This window comes from Desmodus rotundus, chromosome 1 (assembly GCF_022682495.2).
Source record: "Desmodus rotundus isolate HL8 chromosome 1, HLdesRot8A.1, whole genome shotgun sequence".
Lineage (NCBI taxonomy): Eukaryota > Metazoa > Chordata > Mammalia > Chiroptera > Phyllostomidae > Desmodus > Desmodus rotundus.
This window is the reverse complement of record NC_071387.1, coordinates 20,094,963-20,113,835: the sequence shown is the minus strand read 5'-3', so window position 1 is coordinate 20,113,835 and position 18,873 is coordinate 20,094,963. Positions and strand designations below refer to the sequence as shown.

General features: G+C 42.6%; 1 protein-coding gene across 1 annotated transcript in view; it reads right to left on the bottom strand.

Moving 5' to 3' along the window:
• The window catches only part of SVEP1 (sushi, von Willebrand factor type A, EGF and pentraxin domain containing 1), a 161,439-nt gene that overhangs the window by 45,010 nt on the left and 97,556 nt on the right, over positions 1-18,873 (bottom strand). Inside the window, exons 25-36 of the mRNA XM_024559943.4 lie at positions 18,283-18,440; positions 17,249-17,450; positions 15,290-15,465; positions 12,228-12,352; positions 11,149-11,272; positions 10,228-10,398; positions 5,268-5,441; positions 4,733-4,852; positions 3,453-3,629; positions 3,099-3,183; positions 1,964-2,155; positions 783-950 (exon numbers count right to left, since the gene is read on the bottom strand). Of these exons, the coding sequence (XP_024415711.3) occupies positions 783-950; positions 1,964-2,155; positions 3,099-3,183; positions 3,453-3,629; positions 4,733-4,852; positions 5,268-5,441; positions 10,228-10,398; positions 11,149-11,272; positions 12,228-12,352; positions 15,290-15,465; positions 17,249-17,450; positions 18,283-18,440 (1,872 nt within the window). The remainder of the gene's footprint in view (positions 1-782; positions 951-1,963; positions 2,156-3,098; positions 3,184-3,452; positions 3,630-4,732; positions 4,853-5,267; positions 5,442-10,227; positions 10,399-11,148; positions 11,273-12,227; positions 12,353-15,289; positions 15,466-17,248; positions 17,451-18,282; positions 18,441-18,873) is intronic.

The following is an 18,873-nucleotide window of genomic DNA, read 5'->3' as shown; positions in this document are numbered from 1 at the left end:
AATCGAAGCACAGAGGGGTTGGACATTTTCCCAAGGCCGCAGTTAGTGAACGACAGAGCTGAGGTTCCAAACCCAGAAAACGGCAACCCTTCCGTGGCGGCAGCTTCCAACTGTGTGGAAAGCAGCTGCGGGACATCCGGACTGTGAAAGCACGAGGAAGCATGGGGACAAAGTCGGAGCACCGGGGATTCAGTTGCCCCTCGAGTCTTTATGGCCTGTCTGAGGCCCTAAGTGGACCACCACCCAGTGTGGCCTCCCCTTTCTCTGCACCTCCCAGGGTTTCCATGAGGATCAAGTGAGACATGGAGGGTAACAGCCCTTTGTAACCTACTTCCTGGTTTTTCAAACTTTATCTCTGAATTAAATGAGATCATTAAAACCGGCAAAGCCTGAATTTGATTTTTTTTTTTTTTTCTCGAAGACATGTCATCTTTATGCTGTGATGAAGTTTTGCCTTTCGGTTTGCTGATGACAAATACCCAAGTGCCTATTTAATTGTGCTTTCTGCATCTTTAATTAAAGTGTGACACTAGTTTCTACTGCATTGCCCAATGTCCGTCACTCAAGGCCTGGTTTGATAAATTTCTCTAATTCCAGGAAAACGCTGTTCCCCCAGGAGAACGTGCACCCTTTCTGCTGTCAGGAAATAAGAATGTGAGGCTCTCTCTGGCTTTGGCTGACAGGTAGTGTAATTTAATGCTCTGCGGGGCCCATCTCTGCAGTTGGGAGCGTCCCCACCCTCAGCGGCTCCCAGTGCTCCTCTCCTTCACAGGGTTACTCACCCCTCTTTGCAAGCGTAAGTGACAGTGTTCCCCACAGTGAAGTTACTCCCAGTGATGACAGCATCTTTGATGGCGGGCGGCTCTCCACAGAAGACCAGATGACAGGTAGGGGGCGCTCTGTCCCAGCTGCCTGATGCCATGCATTCAAGGATGGAAGGGCCCTGTAAGCTGCAGAAAAGAAGGACACCGCCTCTTTTATTGGCTGTTTATTTACTGCTATAGAGGTGAAATAGGAAGGACTTCGAGGAGAACAGGGGGCCCTTGAGGAATCTGAATAGAAAAATATAAAGTTTTTCATGTTTTATTGCTGTATACAAAAGCAAAGGAAACCTGAGCAGGATATGGACCCTTTAAAACAATGAATGGGCTAAAACAACCTAACTCGGTGCAAAACAAAGCACGCTCACTGGTGGTGTTGTAGGGCGCTGCAGACCTTGTGAACAGGGGACTTGGATGAGAAGGGGTTAACAGGCAGACTAGGATCCAGAGGTGAAGGAGACAGACACCGGGAAAACTGAGGCACTCAGGGTAACTGGGGTCAAAGGGCACCTCCCTGGCCTGGAGCCTGGCATCTGAACTGTGTTGCTCCTGACTCTGACCTCTGGGCTTCCTCTGAGGTTACAGCCCTCCCATCCTGTGGCTTATCCACCTGCCCTTGCCGACCTGGTTCTGATGGCCCGAATTACTCCCTCTGCTTTCTGTGCACTTGCTCTGGTTCACGTCAGATGCTGCCGGCCAAGTTTTCGATCACACCCTGAATCTCTCTATTGTCTCTTCTGTTTGAACACTCAAACACACCATTACGCAAATTAACCTTTCACAGTACTGAGGACTCAGGCCTGTACCCTGACATGCTTTTATAACATCCCATGTGATGCCAAGGATAAGCTTGGTGAATCGTGTACCGAAAAACACAGGCATTATCTTATGCTTCACAACACTTTCTGCTTTCATGTTTAATGCCCAAATGTTTATAGCAATTAAACTAGTGCTTCCAGATGGACTATTTCCCTGGGTATTCACTACAAGCCAGGCCTCAGGAAGCATCCAAATTTGAGAATATCTTTTACATTTAGAAACTTGTACTGAAAGTCAGCCAGTCACAGGCAAATAAATTCTATTAAGTAAATAATCGAGTAACTGGGTATTGCGGGAAGCTGGGCTGGTGGCTGTGGACTTACCTGTATCCACTGTCACAGAAATATGATGCCGTGGAAAGGTAGGTAAGCCCACTCAAAACGTATTTCCCATGATTTATGTTTTCGGGGCTAGAGCACTTGACCAGTTCACACACAGGAGGAGATTGACTCCAAGAACCATTCGCAAGGCAGGATGATTCTTTGTCACCCTCCAGAGTATAACCTTTATCACACCTAAAGATAAAGGAGAACAGAATATAGTTTGCTTTACTTTGCATAATTTTATCTGTGCCAAAACCTCCAAAAATATCGAGAATTTATTCACACTGGAAGAGTTCTGTTTTCCTCCTGAAATAATGCTTTGAAAATCTTTTTTCAAGTTTCAGTACTGTACACCTTCCCTAGTTGTCTTGCTGGGTGATAAGCAGGAAGGCAGGTTTAAAGACTTGGCTTGCCTCTAGTCTGTGTCGGAGACTAGCGGCTGCAAACACAGCAGTCTTGGTTTGAGAGGTCTGTTCTAGTACTTGTCCTTAAAATATTAGGTTTGGAGCTCCAGCTCCAGTTTATTTTTGAAAGTTTCCAATTTTCATATTTTTAATAAATTTTTATGCACTCTTTCAGGTTCAGCAAAGTTGAGCAGGGAGCACAGAAAGTTCGCTCCCAGAGGCCCCTTCCCCCTACATTTGCACAGCCTCTTCCATAATCAGCCTCTTACCACACAATACAGATTTGTTAAAATCATAAGCCTACATGAACATATTGTTATCACCCCAACTCCACCATTTACATTAGAGCTAATTCGTGGTGGTGTACATTCAATGGGTTTTGACAAATATATAATGACATGTATTCACCATTATAGTATCATACAGACGCAAAGCTCCAGCTCATAACCGGGATTATTAATTGGCTTGCAGGGACTTCTTACAAGGCAGCCATTCTTAGAGCTCCTCCAGGAGGCTTTGCTGGCAATGCTAGGTTACTGGTCAAGGGAGTTAAGGGTTCTAGATGTGATTACCATTAGAAAGATTATTGGATTCAATGTCTTCATACTACACTCAATTCAATTAATTCCCTGTTACTTCCAAACCATCTTCTGGGATTATTCTTCCTCCTTTCTTCCAGTATTATCACCGCCAGCCACTTCTACAATGTACTTTTAATCTCAGACACTTACCTGTACATTACTTTACTGCCATAGGTAAATGCTGATCCATCAATGCCACCATTTTCAGGAATAGCTGGTGCCCCACAGGAAACAGCTTAGAGAAGGGAAAACCAACAGCATGGCATTTCTTAGTAAATGGGTGCAGAATCTCTCAAAGTTCAAGGGCAGCTCATGTTTCAGTATGAGCCTAATCGTTGGGTTTTACTACTAGACAGGCGCTTTAACCAACTAAGCCACGGCGCCGCCCTAATCATTGGGTTTTAAATACCAAAAACATTGATACAACATAACCCCTGACATTTCTACCCCTCCAATGTCTAGGATTGCCAAACACCATACATGTGGGGAACTTACTAAACATACCTTCACAATTTGGTATTGGATGACTCCATTCTCCAGACTCCAAACATGTGACTTTGGTGGTTCCATTCAGCTGGTATCCTTCCTCACATGAAAATGTGACTTCAGCACCCACTGTATAAATCTCACCAGAGGAGTGGCCATTTTCTGGGTTTCCTGGAGCCTTACATTTTATAGGTTCTTGAAAGACAGAAAGAGTTTTGGGGGAACAATAAGTGGCTTTCACAGAATCATTCAATAATTCCACTACAGATAAGGTACCAGTTACATCCAGTAAAAAAAAAAAAAAAAAGACTTTTGAAGGGAGACACATGAAAGCCAGGGAGACCTTGAATGATTAGACCAGAAAATATATTTAATGGGCATTTCAATAATGTTTTGAAACAGCAATGACTAACAACAGATACACAACATTCATCTGGCCAAAAACGGGAGCTGTTTATTGGGGAGGTAGAGGTGGAGCAGGGCAAGGCTTCAAAAGGAGGCAGCCCCTTTGACTTCCCCTAAACTCATTCACCCACATTTTAAGAGTAACTGACATTCTCTCCAGCTGGTCCAGGGCACATTTAAGAGAAGTTCCCAGACTTTTCAAACAGACTACATATCGTGAGTCCCCGCTACATGCAAAGTCGGGGTCAGTCATCACTTTCAGGAAGGGAAGTAAGTTAAAGGGAGATTTGGGGCTAGCTTTGAGTAGCAGAAGGGACTATAATATTGAATTCTTAAAGAAAGGAAAATATATTGATTCAGTCTTTCTGGACAGCATTTTGGTTATAAAAGCCAAGGACTTTAAATAAAATGCTCTCAAAAAGTCAATGCAATTATAAGAATGGATTTTTGACAATGCCTGTTTATTGTTTCCTCATAGTTTTCTCATGATGAATGTAGAAAGATATTGATGGGTTGAGAGATACTATCAAAGTTATCACAAAAGCTAGAGACATGGTAAGGCGAGATGTCCATTTTTTTAAATGATATTATTCTGTGTGGCTGAGGCAGAGAAAAGATACATTATTCTTCTACTTTGCAGGCATTTCCTCAACAGTCTGGAGATTGAGTTGGCTCTCAGTTTTGTCATTCAGCCATTGGGAATTTGGGAGAGACAAGGTACTAATTTAAAGCCCCGTTAGTTGTTCCTTATGGGTCTTTTTAAAGATAGTTTATCTTCTCCATCTTCCCTTTAAGGTTGAAAATATTATCTCATTTTCAAATAGCATGCAGTGAAAATATATACTTGATTGACACACTGAAATAAACTTCCCAGTGACATGAATATTAGTTACCTGCACAGTGTTTGCCGTCTCCTGTGTAGAGGGGGAGACACACACAGGTGTAGGATCCATTTGTGTTCAGGCAGGAAGCATACTTGCTACAGTCTGACCCAAGTGCACATTCATCAACATCTAAAACGGGGACAGATCAAAGTTGACTTTTCTCATGTACCCATCACTTGTTTTTATTTTTAAATCATTGTGTATCACTTCCTGTACAACACTTTTATTTCTATGTAAAGTTTCAGGATAGTAGTTATCACGACATTGCAGATATACAATGAAAGCTATTATTTCCCTAGTTTATAGGTGGGTAAGTAGAAGAACACAGAAACATAGATACTCTTTAATATGGAGCCCGGTAAGAATTTAAAACGTTTTTGGCACCTCTGTGGACAGCTGCTTTGCCATTATGGTTTGCCCGGAGCTTACTGGGACCAGACGACGTGAACAAAGGAATACCAGGAGAGAGTGTCAAAAATATGGGATGACTGTCTCCCGCAGAGTTTGAACAACTCAACACAGTAACTGCCAAGGTCTATCTCACCAATGCATGATGGTGAGATGCCATTCCAGCTCCCGTTGTTCGTGCAGAACATCCTGGAGTCACCCAACAGATAGTAGCCGCTGTTGCACTGGTAGGTCACAGTGCTGCCAGCATGGAAGTCCTCGGCTGAATAGAAGCCATTCTCCAAAGAGGGTGGCATCCCGCAGCTAATGCCTGTAATGTGACCAGCAGAACACAATTACATTAGGAACTAAACGCTCAAGGGACGTTTTGTGCATACTGAACACGTAGTTAAGCATGCATTTTTCATGACCCACAAGCATTCGCTGAGAGTGCTCTAGGGGTGGTAGCAGCCAGGAGCCATGCCTGTGCCCTCGGGATCCAGCATATTATCTGGCTCAGAGTAGGCATGCAATTCATTCGTTTAAAAGTTTTTATGGAGGCTTCCAATTAAAATGGTGGAGTAGGTTAATGTGGTACTTGCATCCTCCAACGACCACATCAAAATTGTAACTGAACTATAGGACAATCATTATTGAGAACCACCTGAAGTCTAGCTGAACAGAAGTCCTATAACTAAGGGTATAAAGAAAAAGCCACATCAAAACCAGTAGGATAGGCAGGGAGGCAGAGCTGACTGGTCCCATTCCCACGTGTGGCAGTTAATAATTGGGAAGGTATCTTGGCTGCAGAGCTCCCCACTAAGGAGCAAGGAGTCTTAGCCCCTTACTAGCCACCACACCCCCAGCCCAGGGTTTAGAGCAATGAAGGGAAGTTCCATAACTTTTGGCTATAAAAACTAGCGGGGATTGTGGCTGAGTGAGCCAAAGGGCTTCTGGAGTCCCAGGTGTTTCTGTTAAAGGATCTATGCCCAGACTTACTCAGACTCATTCCCTCTGACCTCCAGCACCGGGCAGTAGCTGAGAAGGCACCAAAGACAAACTGGAAGAACTCAATTATCTGGCTTCAGGGAAAGGGCTGAAGGAGCAGCTTTCTCCCAGACAGAAGTACTGGCAGAGGCCAGCCCCTTGTCTGAGTCTCCACCAGCTTGGCTAATACTGTTCACTCCTCCCTGGTGGTTCCCTGAGACCTCACCCCAACCAACATTCTCAGACCAACCCAAGCCACTTGCAGTAACATCTTCATAAAATGGCTTAAAGAGGCATTTCCATACAAATGGCCCATCTTGGCTCATGCTTTGGACATTCCTAAAATCTCTCAAAAGTCCACAAACCACAAACAAACAACATCTGGCCTCAGGGTGCTCTGCACCTCTTGCTAAGTGCCCCGAGCCCGGTACTAGCAGCACCCAGCCTAAGTTTGCAGCTCAGGCTCTCCTGTGCTCCTCCAAGCCAAGAACAAGTAGCAGCCATCAACAGATCACTTTGTAGCTCATGCCAAGTGGCTCCAGGCAGGGCACAGGCAGCTGCTGACCTCAGCCTGTACTTCCCAGGAGGCCCCAGAACCAGAGCATCCAGTGGACATCTTCACATCACACCAGAGCACCACCTAACCACGTCCATGAGCAGGGCAGACTCAGTGGGCACCAGGGCCCCACTGAAGCGAGTTCTGCTCCATGGGGTGGGTCCCTGCACAGCAGCTCCTCTATTACAGATGCAGCCAGTTCTTGCAGCCAAATGATCTGGAACTAATCCCTCCCACTGACATGCCAACAGTTATCAAAGCTCAACTACAACAAGAGGGTGCCCATAGCCCAACATGGAGTGCCCTGCTTGGGTGACCAGGGAGCCTGTGCCACTGGGCTCCACAGGGCACCTATTACATAAGGTCCCTCTACCAAGACCGGGAGATGTAGCAGCTCTACCTAATACACAGGAGCAAACAGGGAGAAGCAGCCAAAATGAGGAGACAAGTAAGTATGTTCCAAATGAAAGAACAGGACAAAACTCTAGCAAAAGAAGTAAACAAAATGGAGACAAGCAATCTGCCAGATGCAGAGTTCAAAACACTGGTTACAAGGATGCTCAATGAACTTAGGGGAAGAATAAATCAACTCAGTGAGAACTACAACAAGGTGATAGGAAACATAAAAATGGAAATAGAAAACATAAAAAAGGACCAGTCAGAAATGAAGAGTACAGTAACTGAGATGAAGAATACACCAGAAGGAATCTTCAGTAGATTAGATGAAGCAGAGGACTGAATCAGGGATTTGGAAGATAAATTAGCAGAAAACGCCCAATCAAAAGAGCAAAAAGAAAAATAATCCAAAATAAATGAGAACAGTTTAAGGGGCCTCTGGGATAACATCAAATATACCAACATTTGCATCATGGGGTGCTGGAAGGAGAAGATAGTGAGGAATTAAAAACCCATTTGAAAAAAATAATGACAGAAAACTTCCCTAACTTGGTGAAGGAAATAGGCACACAAGTCTAGGAAGTGCAGAGCCCCAAACAAGATGAACCAAAAAAGGCCCACACCAAGATACATCATACTTAAAATGCCAAAGATAAAAGATGAAGAGAGAATCTTAAAAGCAGCAAGAGAAAAGCCATTAGTTACTACAAGGGAGCTCCCATAAGACTGTCAGCTGATTTCTCAACAGAAACCTTGCAGGCCAAGAAGGACTGGCATGAAATATTCCAAGTGACATAAAGCAAGGATCTAAAATCGGGATGACTCTACTCAGCAAAGCTATCGTTTAGAATCAAATGACAGATAAAGAGCTTCCCAGACAAGAAAATGCTAAAGGAGTTCATAAACCTGTATTACAAGAAATGATAATTGATCTTCTTTAAGAAGAAGAAAAATAGGATAAAGAATAGGAACTATAAAATGGAAATAAATACATGTCTATCAACAATTATTTTAAATGCAAATCAATAGGTTAAATGCTCTAATCAAAAGACACAATGTAGCTAAATGAATCAGGAAACAAGATCCACACATACACTGTCTCCAAGAGACCCACTGCAGATCAAAAGTCACACACAGACTGAAGTAAATGAATGGAGAAGATATTTCATGAAAATGAAAATAAAAAGCTGGGGTAAAAATACTTATACTATATAAAATAGCAGGACCCAGCAATTCCACTTCTGGGTATTTATCTGAAGAAACCCAAAACATTAATTCAAAAACACATACACACCCATACTAGAATTTATTTATTAAAAATTCTGTATTTGTTCTTACATGTTTAAAGTTCAGTCACTTTTGAAGAACTCTCAATCTGATGCAATATACCTAACAAGACATTTTTTTCCACTGCTCAGAATAGTTTTTGAACTTGTCAATTTTGATGTCTTTTAGTACTTCTGCTGTTTTTTGTTACGCCTCTTTCACACTGGCAAAACGTTTCCCTCTGGGGAACGTTTCATCCAGGGAAACAAAAAGAAGTCTCTCATGGCAAGATTGGGTGAATAGGGAGGTTGGGGCACAAGGGTCACGCTGTTTTTGGTCAAAAACTTCTGAACACTCAACACAGTGTGGGCAGGTGTGTTCATAAATCACCCATCATGAAGTTGGCAAATGTGTTGAGTCTTCAAAAAAAAAATTCATTGAAGCTGAATGCAACCTCTCACAACAATGCCAGCTGGTACACTGAAACAGATGGATTCCTAGAACACTCAACTAATGGGGGAAGCCTGTACTACAAGGTACCTGCCCTCCAGAAGATAATTCTGGTTTTTCCTGCCCCCCCATATGTTCACTGCAGCTTTATTTACAATAGCCAAACGACAGAAGCAACCTAAGTGTCCAATCAATAGACAAATGAATGAAGAGGATGTGATACATATATACAATGGACTATTACTTGGCCATAAAAAAGATTGAAATCTTACCATTTGTGAAAACACAGATGGCCCTAGAGGGTATTGTGCTGTGCAAAACAAGTCAGACAAAGAAAGACAAATACCATATGATTTCACTTCCGTGCAGAATCTAAAGAACAAAATAGAAACAGATTCATAGACACGGAAAACATTTTGACGATTGACGGAGGGGAGGGAGTTTGGGTGCTGGGTGAAAGAGGTGACAAGATCAAGAAGTACAAATGGGCAGTGACAAAACAGTCGCAGGGATGTAAAGTACAGCCTAAGGAACATAGTCTGTAATATTGTCATAACTATGTGTGGTGCCAGACGGGTATCAGATTTATCAGGGTGATCACTTTCTAAGTTATGTAGGTGTTCAATCGCTGGGTTGTACACTTGAAACTAATATAAAATTGTTCATCAACAGTCACTGAAAAATAAAAATATTACCAGAAAAAAAATTTATGGAGGTCCTGCTATCTGCTGGACACTGTCCTAGGTGCTGAGGTTCCCGTAACGAAGCAAAGAGACAAAATCTCTGCTCCAGAGACCTTACTATCCAGTGGGAGTAGACAGACAAGAAATGGAAAGATACATGGTATGTCAGGTGGGAACAGATGCATGGGGAAACGTCTCTGATGATCCTGTCTACTAGAGCAGTCTTGCTTCCACCCTCCCTCTGTATTTCCCGCCCTGCTCTACTTTTCTTTATAGCCCTTATTTCTGGCCCTTGCTGTTTCTTATTTAATGTAAACAATATTATTTTTACTTGTTACTTGTTACTCTTCCACATTGTAAACTTCACAAGAGGGACTTTCCCCCCCAATTGCTGCCTAGCATATACTAGGCACTTTAAGAACTGTTGAGTAAATAAACGAATGGATGCACCCAACTCAAGAGATGTCTTTCTGTTTTCCCACCCAGCAGTGACGCCCCTCCCTTTGAGCATCAGCCCTCAGGTTTGTCTTTTCCTCCCACCCAGTGTCTGTGCCAACTGCGGTGCATGCACAAGTGGTGGTCACTTTGGATCTTCGTTGCCCACCTCCCTCATGGTGCCCAGCACACAGGCTTCACTGCACAAAGAAAGCATTCAATGAATATTTTCTTTATTTGCAACTGTGAAGTGTCTAGCTTTTATAGAACACTCCTGAAAAGTGCTCTCATGGTTCCAGTATGTTTCAAGAGCTACTAAAATGCCTCCAGTGGAGGCCGCTCACGTTCACAGTGAGGGAGTGGTTGTGTCCACTGTCCTTGATTGAGACAGTACTGCACAGGGTTCCCGACCATCTGGAAGCCCGGGTCACAGAAAAGGCTGGTATTGGAGCCGGGCTTTGAGTCTACTGATGTGGTTCTCAGATGAGGTATGGACCCTTCTAACGGTGGGCAATCTGAGGGAAAAGAACACAGGTACAGAGCTGGTCAGCAATGTGGTGGAGTAGGTCTAGGTCAGGGCCTTCTAATTATATGTACTATCAGCAATTGAGAGCGACTCTACTGATAGGAAAATCGCTGGCAAGCAAAATTACTAGAAAAGGATTCTTCAAATCAACAAACAACTTTCCCTCTTTCAGCAGAATCTGCCCAATATTTTTAACGGACAAAACAGTATTTTAGGAATATGAATAAAATGTTCTTGTAAGTAATCAAAAATCATACATTATAGGATACCTTCAGGGCCTCGGTTGAAGACACTGAATGTTAGGAGGCAGTTAGGATCATTCAGAGCTTGACTGTCCAGTGTGCAGAGGGGAACGTCCCTGTGTTACCTGCCCCTGGACTGCCGCTGGCCAGTGCAGAGCCGAGAGGGCACCCACCCCAAGTGGGAGGACAGGACTTCGGTGGGCATTTAAACAATTAACCATGTTTATCTTCTCAATCTATTTTCCTTCTCTCTCTCTACCCTTGCCCAACTTTGTTCCACAATTAATTTGTACATTTGTACCCTGTTACACAGAATGTATTTAAGTAGTAAAAAAAATCCTTTGGATGAAGTTGGGTAAAAACGAATTACTAGTTAAACAAATGACTAATGGGCACCCACTCTTGGACTAACAGAGAATTTCAAATTGTGTCCTTTTGCTGGAAAACCCCAGAGCAGTCAAGAGACAGCAGAGTCTGTGGAAGAAGGAAACTCTAACCAGAACAGAAGATGCTCTTGGAATCGATCTTCACTCTCCCCACAATTCCCGACAGGAAATCAGGCCAGGCTAACACGTTTCCTTTAGTGAGTTCCTCTGGGCATGAGGTAGCCAACGATTTCACCTGAAAGTTGAAAAACACGTCTTTAGATAAACCTTACTTGCTTTGCTGAGATGGAGTTATCGTATCTTAATTTAGTCCTATTAAAAACTGCAGATTTGGTAGAGAGATGGGGAAGTAGGCTTTTGTACGATACGATGTCAGGGCAACAGGGAAATTTTCTTCCCTCTCCCTGTTTTCCTCACCTCTATCACTTCCTTTTCCAGATCTTTCACAGTTGCTGGAAATTCTGAAATTCTACACATAGAACTGGTCTAAAGCTTTGCAGTTCGTTAAGGTGTTATAGAGGTCCCCCCTCCGCATGCTCCTGTCTTCTATCTCTGATTTAAAGCTGAGGCAGTGAAGGCTTAGTCAAGTTCTCCCTAATAAAAAGAGCAAGCATTTATCAAGCCCTTACTCTGGGCCAAGCTACACCACGATTATACATCTTAATCCTGCCCAAGCTGCACTCCACGGTTCTGTTTATCTTCATAGATAAAACAAACCAACCAACCTAAAGCTTAGAGAGAGGGAGTAACATGTTCAAAATCATCATGGAAAGTTCGTGGGAAAACAGGGATTTGAACCCAGGCCATGGGGGTGGGGCAGACTGACTTTAACCACTAGCTTATCTATATAATCTTTTGCCACCCTAAATTTTTGCATATTTAGTCAGAAGGGTTTGAAGTGTTATTCCCTATGATTTTTTCCAGCTCTGCAAAGACAAGACTTTATAAAAATAATCATGTCCAGTAAAATTTAAAAACATCACCAAGAAACCAAAAAGGAGATTTATTAAAGGTTACCACAGATAACCTCTGCCTGGCTCAGTCTACGACCATAGCCTCAAATGACAGTGGTGGCAAATTCTGAAAACCCAGAGGTTACAATGAGATATGGCATCATTAGGCTGTTCGCATTGTTTCTAGGTTTGTACCTGTGAACCTTATTACCGTCATACACTGAAAATGGAATTGACCTGCTGTGGAGACAGGACATAGTCCCAGAGGTTGAGCTGGCTTAGGGAGCCCACAAACGACTCTGCTGGGTTGAATCCCTCTCCTTTTACATCTTGCTCTTGCCCGAGAACTAATGCGCCACCACCTAGAGAGAGGAGGAGAAAAGAGGGGGGAAACTGGTCTGAGTGTTACTCCTAAAATGCTAGCTTAATAAAAGCACGGCCAATATAAACGTATCATAAACATTATTGAAAAGCTCAATTATCTACAGCGACTGCATGTTTTATCAGTAAGGATACATCCAATGTTTTGTATAACAAGTTAAAATATAGTTGTATTTAAATATTATATTGGATTTATACATATTTAACTATAAAACTATATCTATACATGTATATGCATATAAAATTTTATGTCAAAAAAATACTAAGTCCTATTTTGCCTCCTTTCTTCTAGGAGATTATCCTCCATGACAGACCACCAGTTGATACTCTTTATCTTCTTATTCTGAAGCCTACGATGCTTCCATTGCTATCACCAGTTCCAAGGAGCCTTCTAAAGGTGCCAGTGGCCGCCTAATTACGAATTCTGATGGAAACGCTTCAGTATTGACCTCTGGTGATTTCTCTGTATCATGTTTCTACTGACTTTTTCATTCTCTTTGACTGCCTGCCCTGTTGTACTGGGAGGTCTGTGTCTGGCCCTCCAGAGCCGACCTCCACCCTTCTCCACTCTGCTCGGTGTCCCTGAAGGTTGACACCTATGGACGGTACCACCTCATTTCCTTGTCCCTTTGGCTTCTGTTTGTATGTGGCCAAGGGAAGGACCAGCCCGAGGTACTACAGTAGGGTTAGGAAGAAGTCTGATACTCTGGATACTTTCCTCCCAGGCAGCAGAGGGCAGTGGCTGCCTTCCTTTGTCTAACCTCATTGCTGCTGCTGGGCAATTTCTCTCCATTGCTACAGGTCTGCCTCCAACCGCTCTCCACTCCTAGGCACCTCAGGCCCACCCCTCATGACTTTCCATTGTTGCCAGTCAGGGGGTGCTCCACTACCATAGTTTGGTTCTCTTAAGCCTGGTCATACCTTTGAAAATAGTCCCTTCGTTCAACTCTTTAGTTATCCTCCTTGTGTGTGCCACCTGCTTCCTGCCAGGAGCCTCGCTGATGGCACTTGGTTTCCATGACAGCATCCTCTCCTGGCTCACTTTGAACTTTTCTGCTCCCTTCTCTGCCTGCCTCCTAGATGCCGCTGCACCCAGGCTCCTACAACCATTCTCCCCACCTGATCTCACCTGCATGCTAACCAATGTCTGTGGGTCCCCTTTCGTGATTTCCCAACCTGCATCTCTTTCTTATAAAGTTAATAATTAAAAAGCAATACATACACATGAAAGGAAATTTGGGGGGAGAAAGGGTAAAGAATTCACCCTACCCAGAAATAATCATTTAACAGTTTTTTGTATTTCCTTCTAGGTTATTGTGTGTGTGTGTGTGTGTGTATGAGATATTTTAAAACACACATCTCAGGATCACACTATACATGATGCTTCAGTTTTGCTTTTCTTCTTGAACCTGTTTTCATTTCATGAGTTTTAATAGCTATTTTATCATATGAATGTACAAGAATCTATAATTTGCTTCATTAATTTTGCAACTTCTGATTGGCTACACAGAGATGAATATATTAATATGTAAATATTTGATTCCTGGTGGTTGAATTTTTGATTGCATGCAAATGGTTTCTCTAAAGCCCTTGATGAAAGTTTCTAAATTGCTTCCCAGAAAGGTTATTATCAATTTACACACCTGCCAGCATTCTGAGTCCACCATGCTGAATCATCACCAATCACACCTTGTCACTAAAAACAACCTTGTGTATTTAACGTACTTGTAAAGTTCTGTCAACCTATGTTTGTAGCTGCATGTATTCCTGTGAGTAGAATTCAAACTCATTATGTCTAAAACCAAATGCACAATCTTCCCCTGCTCCAACTCTTCCTCTGATAACTGTGCTTTACCTAGGACTCCTCTCTTAGCTTACAGACTCTTCAATATACTTGGTCATCCAAGTGAAACCACTCACTGAGCTCCGTCAATTGAGCTTTGCAGTATTTATAGACGTCAATTTATTCTTACTTTGTGGTCAGACAACCATCTCCCTGGGTGGATACTATTACAGTTTCCTTTTCTCCCTCATTCCTTTAACTTGCTTTTCACTCTTCTATCAGCGTTTAATTCTACAAATGCTCTTTTCTAAAGCATAAATGAAATGCACAGTCACTATGAAAATATCAGAATAGAATAAAGAAGAAAATAGAAGTCCCCTGCCACCCCATTGCCCAGAGATGAGACCATTGAAAATAAGAACACTCTAAGACACAAAAAGAAACCACCACCCTTCTTCACCTGATAACGCCACTTTCCACTGAAACACTGACAATGTTTCTGTATTTACTAAAGAAAACTGCTATTCATTCATCCCTTCTCATGTGACATACGTCATAGAAGAATCAAGATGGATCGGGCTTCCTGCCACATACACTGCTGAGAACCCTGGATCGCCTAACACTTTTGCATTCCTTTGAACTAAAACTTTGAATATTTTTCTAAAAGTATTTTTAGAAGCAAGTTTGAGTTTTGGAAGAGAGTTTGGGTTCTGTTGGAAAAGGGACATAAAAGTTGGATAGATACTAGTAATGCTCCAGCTTGTATACTGGAAATATTTGTATACTGTGTATAGTGACCACAAAACAAAACAAAAACAAAACCAACCAACAAAAAACATCAGCAATTAAAATCCTCCTTGGAAGACAGTTTGGTACCCACCCACTGTTAGCGCAGAATGCTCCTGGGCAGTCTTACTGAAGACCCCAAAGGCATCTCTTACACAGAGAAGCATGAGGCTCACCTAGAAAAAGCTTCTTACAATGTACGGTCTGGATAATCAGGGCATAGTTAATAAAAGGATAATCGTTGATCTTTGTCCAAAACCAAAGACAATAAAGCTCGCGAACTCCATGCTGACCTAAGCACCACCACCTCTAGTGTTTAGCACATTATATTTCTTTTGCTAAGACATACCAGGTATGGGCGAACCAACAGAGAGCCCCATACCACCGTCCGATAACTTCCCGTCAATATAGACTTTCCAGGCTCCAGCAACACTCGTCCAGGTGATCGCAATATGATGCCAACTGCCGTCATTCACGGAGGGGCAATCTGTTATCCTTTCCTTGCCGTTCACATAAAGAACCCAGCTGTGGAGAGATTCCAGGGGATATGGTCATCAGTCATTTGCTGTAATCCCACCTGTGGGGCATGCTGCTATTGTTTTCTTTTCTTTCTTTTCATGTGGGTAAAGTACTTCGCATTTACTCCTTTTTCTCCCTTTGGTCATATTTCACAGAAGCAGATTTGACTTACTAATTACAGTTCATTGTAGCTCACTGAATATTTGTGTTTCTTAAACATGGACTGCTAGGCAAAAGACTTAGGATGAGGTGAGACAGGTTGGTCCAGTTTGAGACCCACCCACTGTCTCTCCCGGAGAGAGTGAGTCAGGAATGCAAGGAATGAAAGCTGTGTGAGCATCGATTGGTTGCCTTTCTATAAAAGGTATGTATCCAAGATCAGGAACAAACTTCAGAAAATAACTGTCTCTCTGTTGTCAAAGCTGTCACAAAGGTGTCCGACCACAAGAGGGTTCCAACAACTATGTCACTCAGGGAAATGTCAAAGATAATCACCTATTTAAAGTGCAATATCTTCAAAAGCCATAGAGAGACAAAACAGATGAGGGAAAACCAGTAAGGAAGATAATAACTTATTGAGTACCTCTCCCAGCATCTTCTCAGCCCTATTCCAAGATCTTTATGATGAAATAATATTTTTATAATATTGTTTCCCTTCTGTGTTTTCCCATTTACCTCCTATTTAAGCAGGCCACAGATTCTCTCTACATTTTTTGCCTTAGAGGAAGTTTTTGCAAATTTCTTGAATTTTTTTCTGAAAGTTCAAGTCCACTAAGAAGAATAGGGTTTGAGGATGGGAAGATTTTCCACCAGAATAGTGAGAGTCCCATGGGCTGAGGAGAGGAAAGAGAGCTCAGTGGGTCTTTGAGGCTTGCAACCTGCTCCATAGCAGACAGCCACGAATTTGGATGCATCTCAGAGGATTGGCCATGTGACAAACCACAGAATCTATCCAGCTTGAAGGTACAAACCTCAGCCTTGCTACGTCTTCCACATGTGACAAAGAGCAGTGGTTCTGAAGGGATCACAGGGCTGAGGTAATGGGCAGGCAGCTCAGTGATAGGTAATGTGGACAGATGACCAATGATGGAAGTCCTGTCCAAGTCTGTGGATCTTTAGCAAAACTCTGTGTGTTTTATTAATTAATCTGAAAGAATCTAAAATAGATAAAACACTCAGGAAAGCAAGCAGGGAAACAAATGAGGTTGAGAGTTGTAACACCCCAGAGGAATGGAGCTCTGCAACTCAAATTTATTGGTCCAAAAGGAAAAAAAAAATGTCATCTTGCAACCCAAGTATGTAGACTACCTGATACTCAGTACATGTGTCTCCCACAGGTCATCGTTGTCACTGAAATCCCTTGACCTTTGGAGGCCCTCATAAGTAAAAGAAGGAGTGACAGTCTTAAGAGTCAGAATTTGAGACTTGTTTGTGCCACGCCCAGAATGTGAGATTTGGGGAAAATTATTTGGTTTCTTTGAACTTTCTTTTACTATATGTAAAATGGGCACGAGTTCCTCAAGACATAGTGAAAATTGAATGAAGTACTTAGTGAATACTAGTACTTAGCAAAATACCAAGGAAATGCTTAGGAAATAGAAAAATTCATGCATAAAGTACCATCATGGAAACTGCCTTCTTACCGAAGTTGTCCACATGCTCTACTTGATTATCGTCACCCTGCTGTCCTGCTGGAGCACCTGGCTCCCCTCCTCCCCCACACCAACATCAGTTCTCATTGGTGCCAGGATACAAACCAAAGCACAGACTCCCTGCCATTTCTGCTTACCCATTGTAATCGGTCAGGAGGAAGGTATTGTCACTGCCATTCTCAAGCGCGTAGGAGATCGGCGTGCCGTAGTTGTTGACATCAGAGGATTTCATCCAGAAGGCGCAGGTTACAGCGCGGAGAGATGGAAGCACGCCATCTAGGATGACGTAACCATAGATACCGGAAACTTCAAAATCCAGGTTAAATCTCGTAGACTGTTCTGCAACAAATAAGAAAAGTGTGCAGACTGTGGCACTTGCAAGGCACTCTTCAGTTGTCTAATGTAGGCAGTGGGTGCTCAGAGCGACTGTCGAAGAAGCCGTTTCAGTAAATATGATGACCTGAGGAGCAGCTTCAAAATTTAAAAATATGCTATTTACAAAATATAAGGCATGTTTTTAAAAATAAAATAGTGAGTCAATCTAAGGTAGGAAAAATAGTAGTGAAAGGAAGCAGAGAAGCAGGGAGTAGTGGAAGGAGAGGCGGGGTTGGGGGGTCGTTAAAGATGAGAGACAAAGAAGCCTGTCTGGATGCTGCTGCGAATGACCCGTAGGGAGGATTACCTGACACGGGAGAGAAGGAGGGGTAACTCACTGAAGGGCACCATTCTGTCCCTACTCAGGGCTCCAGCTCGTTCCTATTTCATGACCAACTCAGCTCTGCCCCAATCTTGCATACTTCACTCACAACGCAAATCCTACAGTTACAAGACCCCAGTGCCGAGAAAGCAGTTTAACATTGAATCTCAAACACATCCATGGCCCGTGACCTCGTCAATCAAATGGCTTATCAAAGTGTCCCTTCTAAGCATGCAGAATGTGAAGAGTTCTGCCAAATGCAGTTTCCTCTTTTCCCTGGTACACCTCTGAGTCTCCATTTCCTCATGTGTGCTATTGCAGACAAGATTACCTAGTTTATCGGATGGCTCTGAAGATTAAGTACCTACAAAGTGTGCTTATTGTAGTGTTGGATGTGTAGGCGGTGCTTGTTTCAGGGAAAAACTGATACTGTTACAGATCATTATTTTTAGTTCATACTACATACATATATACCTGTTTCACACCTGCTGCCTGAAAATCCTGGCTGACATTTACAACTGTATGAGTTTAATTTATCCACACACGTGGCCTGGTTTCTACACGGGTTAGACTGGCATTCGTTGATGTTCAGCTCACAGAGCGGCCCTGTGAAGCCGGCTGCACACTGGCACCTGGAAGAAAACAAAATGTAACAATTAGAACAGCTGCAGAAGGTCTGAGAGGATGTCTCCCACTTATAGCTTGTCTCAAAGGACTGTGAAAACTGAAATGCTGAAACCTATTTTCCACATCAAAACATTGCTTTAACTATTATTTATATTTTTTATTGTTGTTCTATTATAATTGTCCCGATTTTCCCCTGTTGCTCTCCCCTGCCCCGCCCACCCCCTGCCTTTTTTAAATTCATCTAATTAAACCTATTTAACACAACATTTATTTGAAATGTTGTAGTAGCAAAAACAGAGTAGAAAGTAGTTCTGGTCAAGGAGAAGTATTATTCACATACTGGGAGTTTCCTCATCAAAGTGCTAGGAAAAAAAAAATAAGCTCATATGCTATTCTAAAGGCTTTACTTATATTAACCGATTCTTATAACAATTTTTA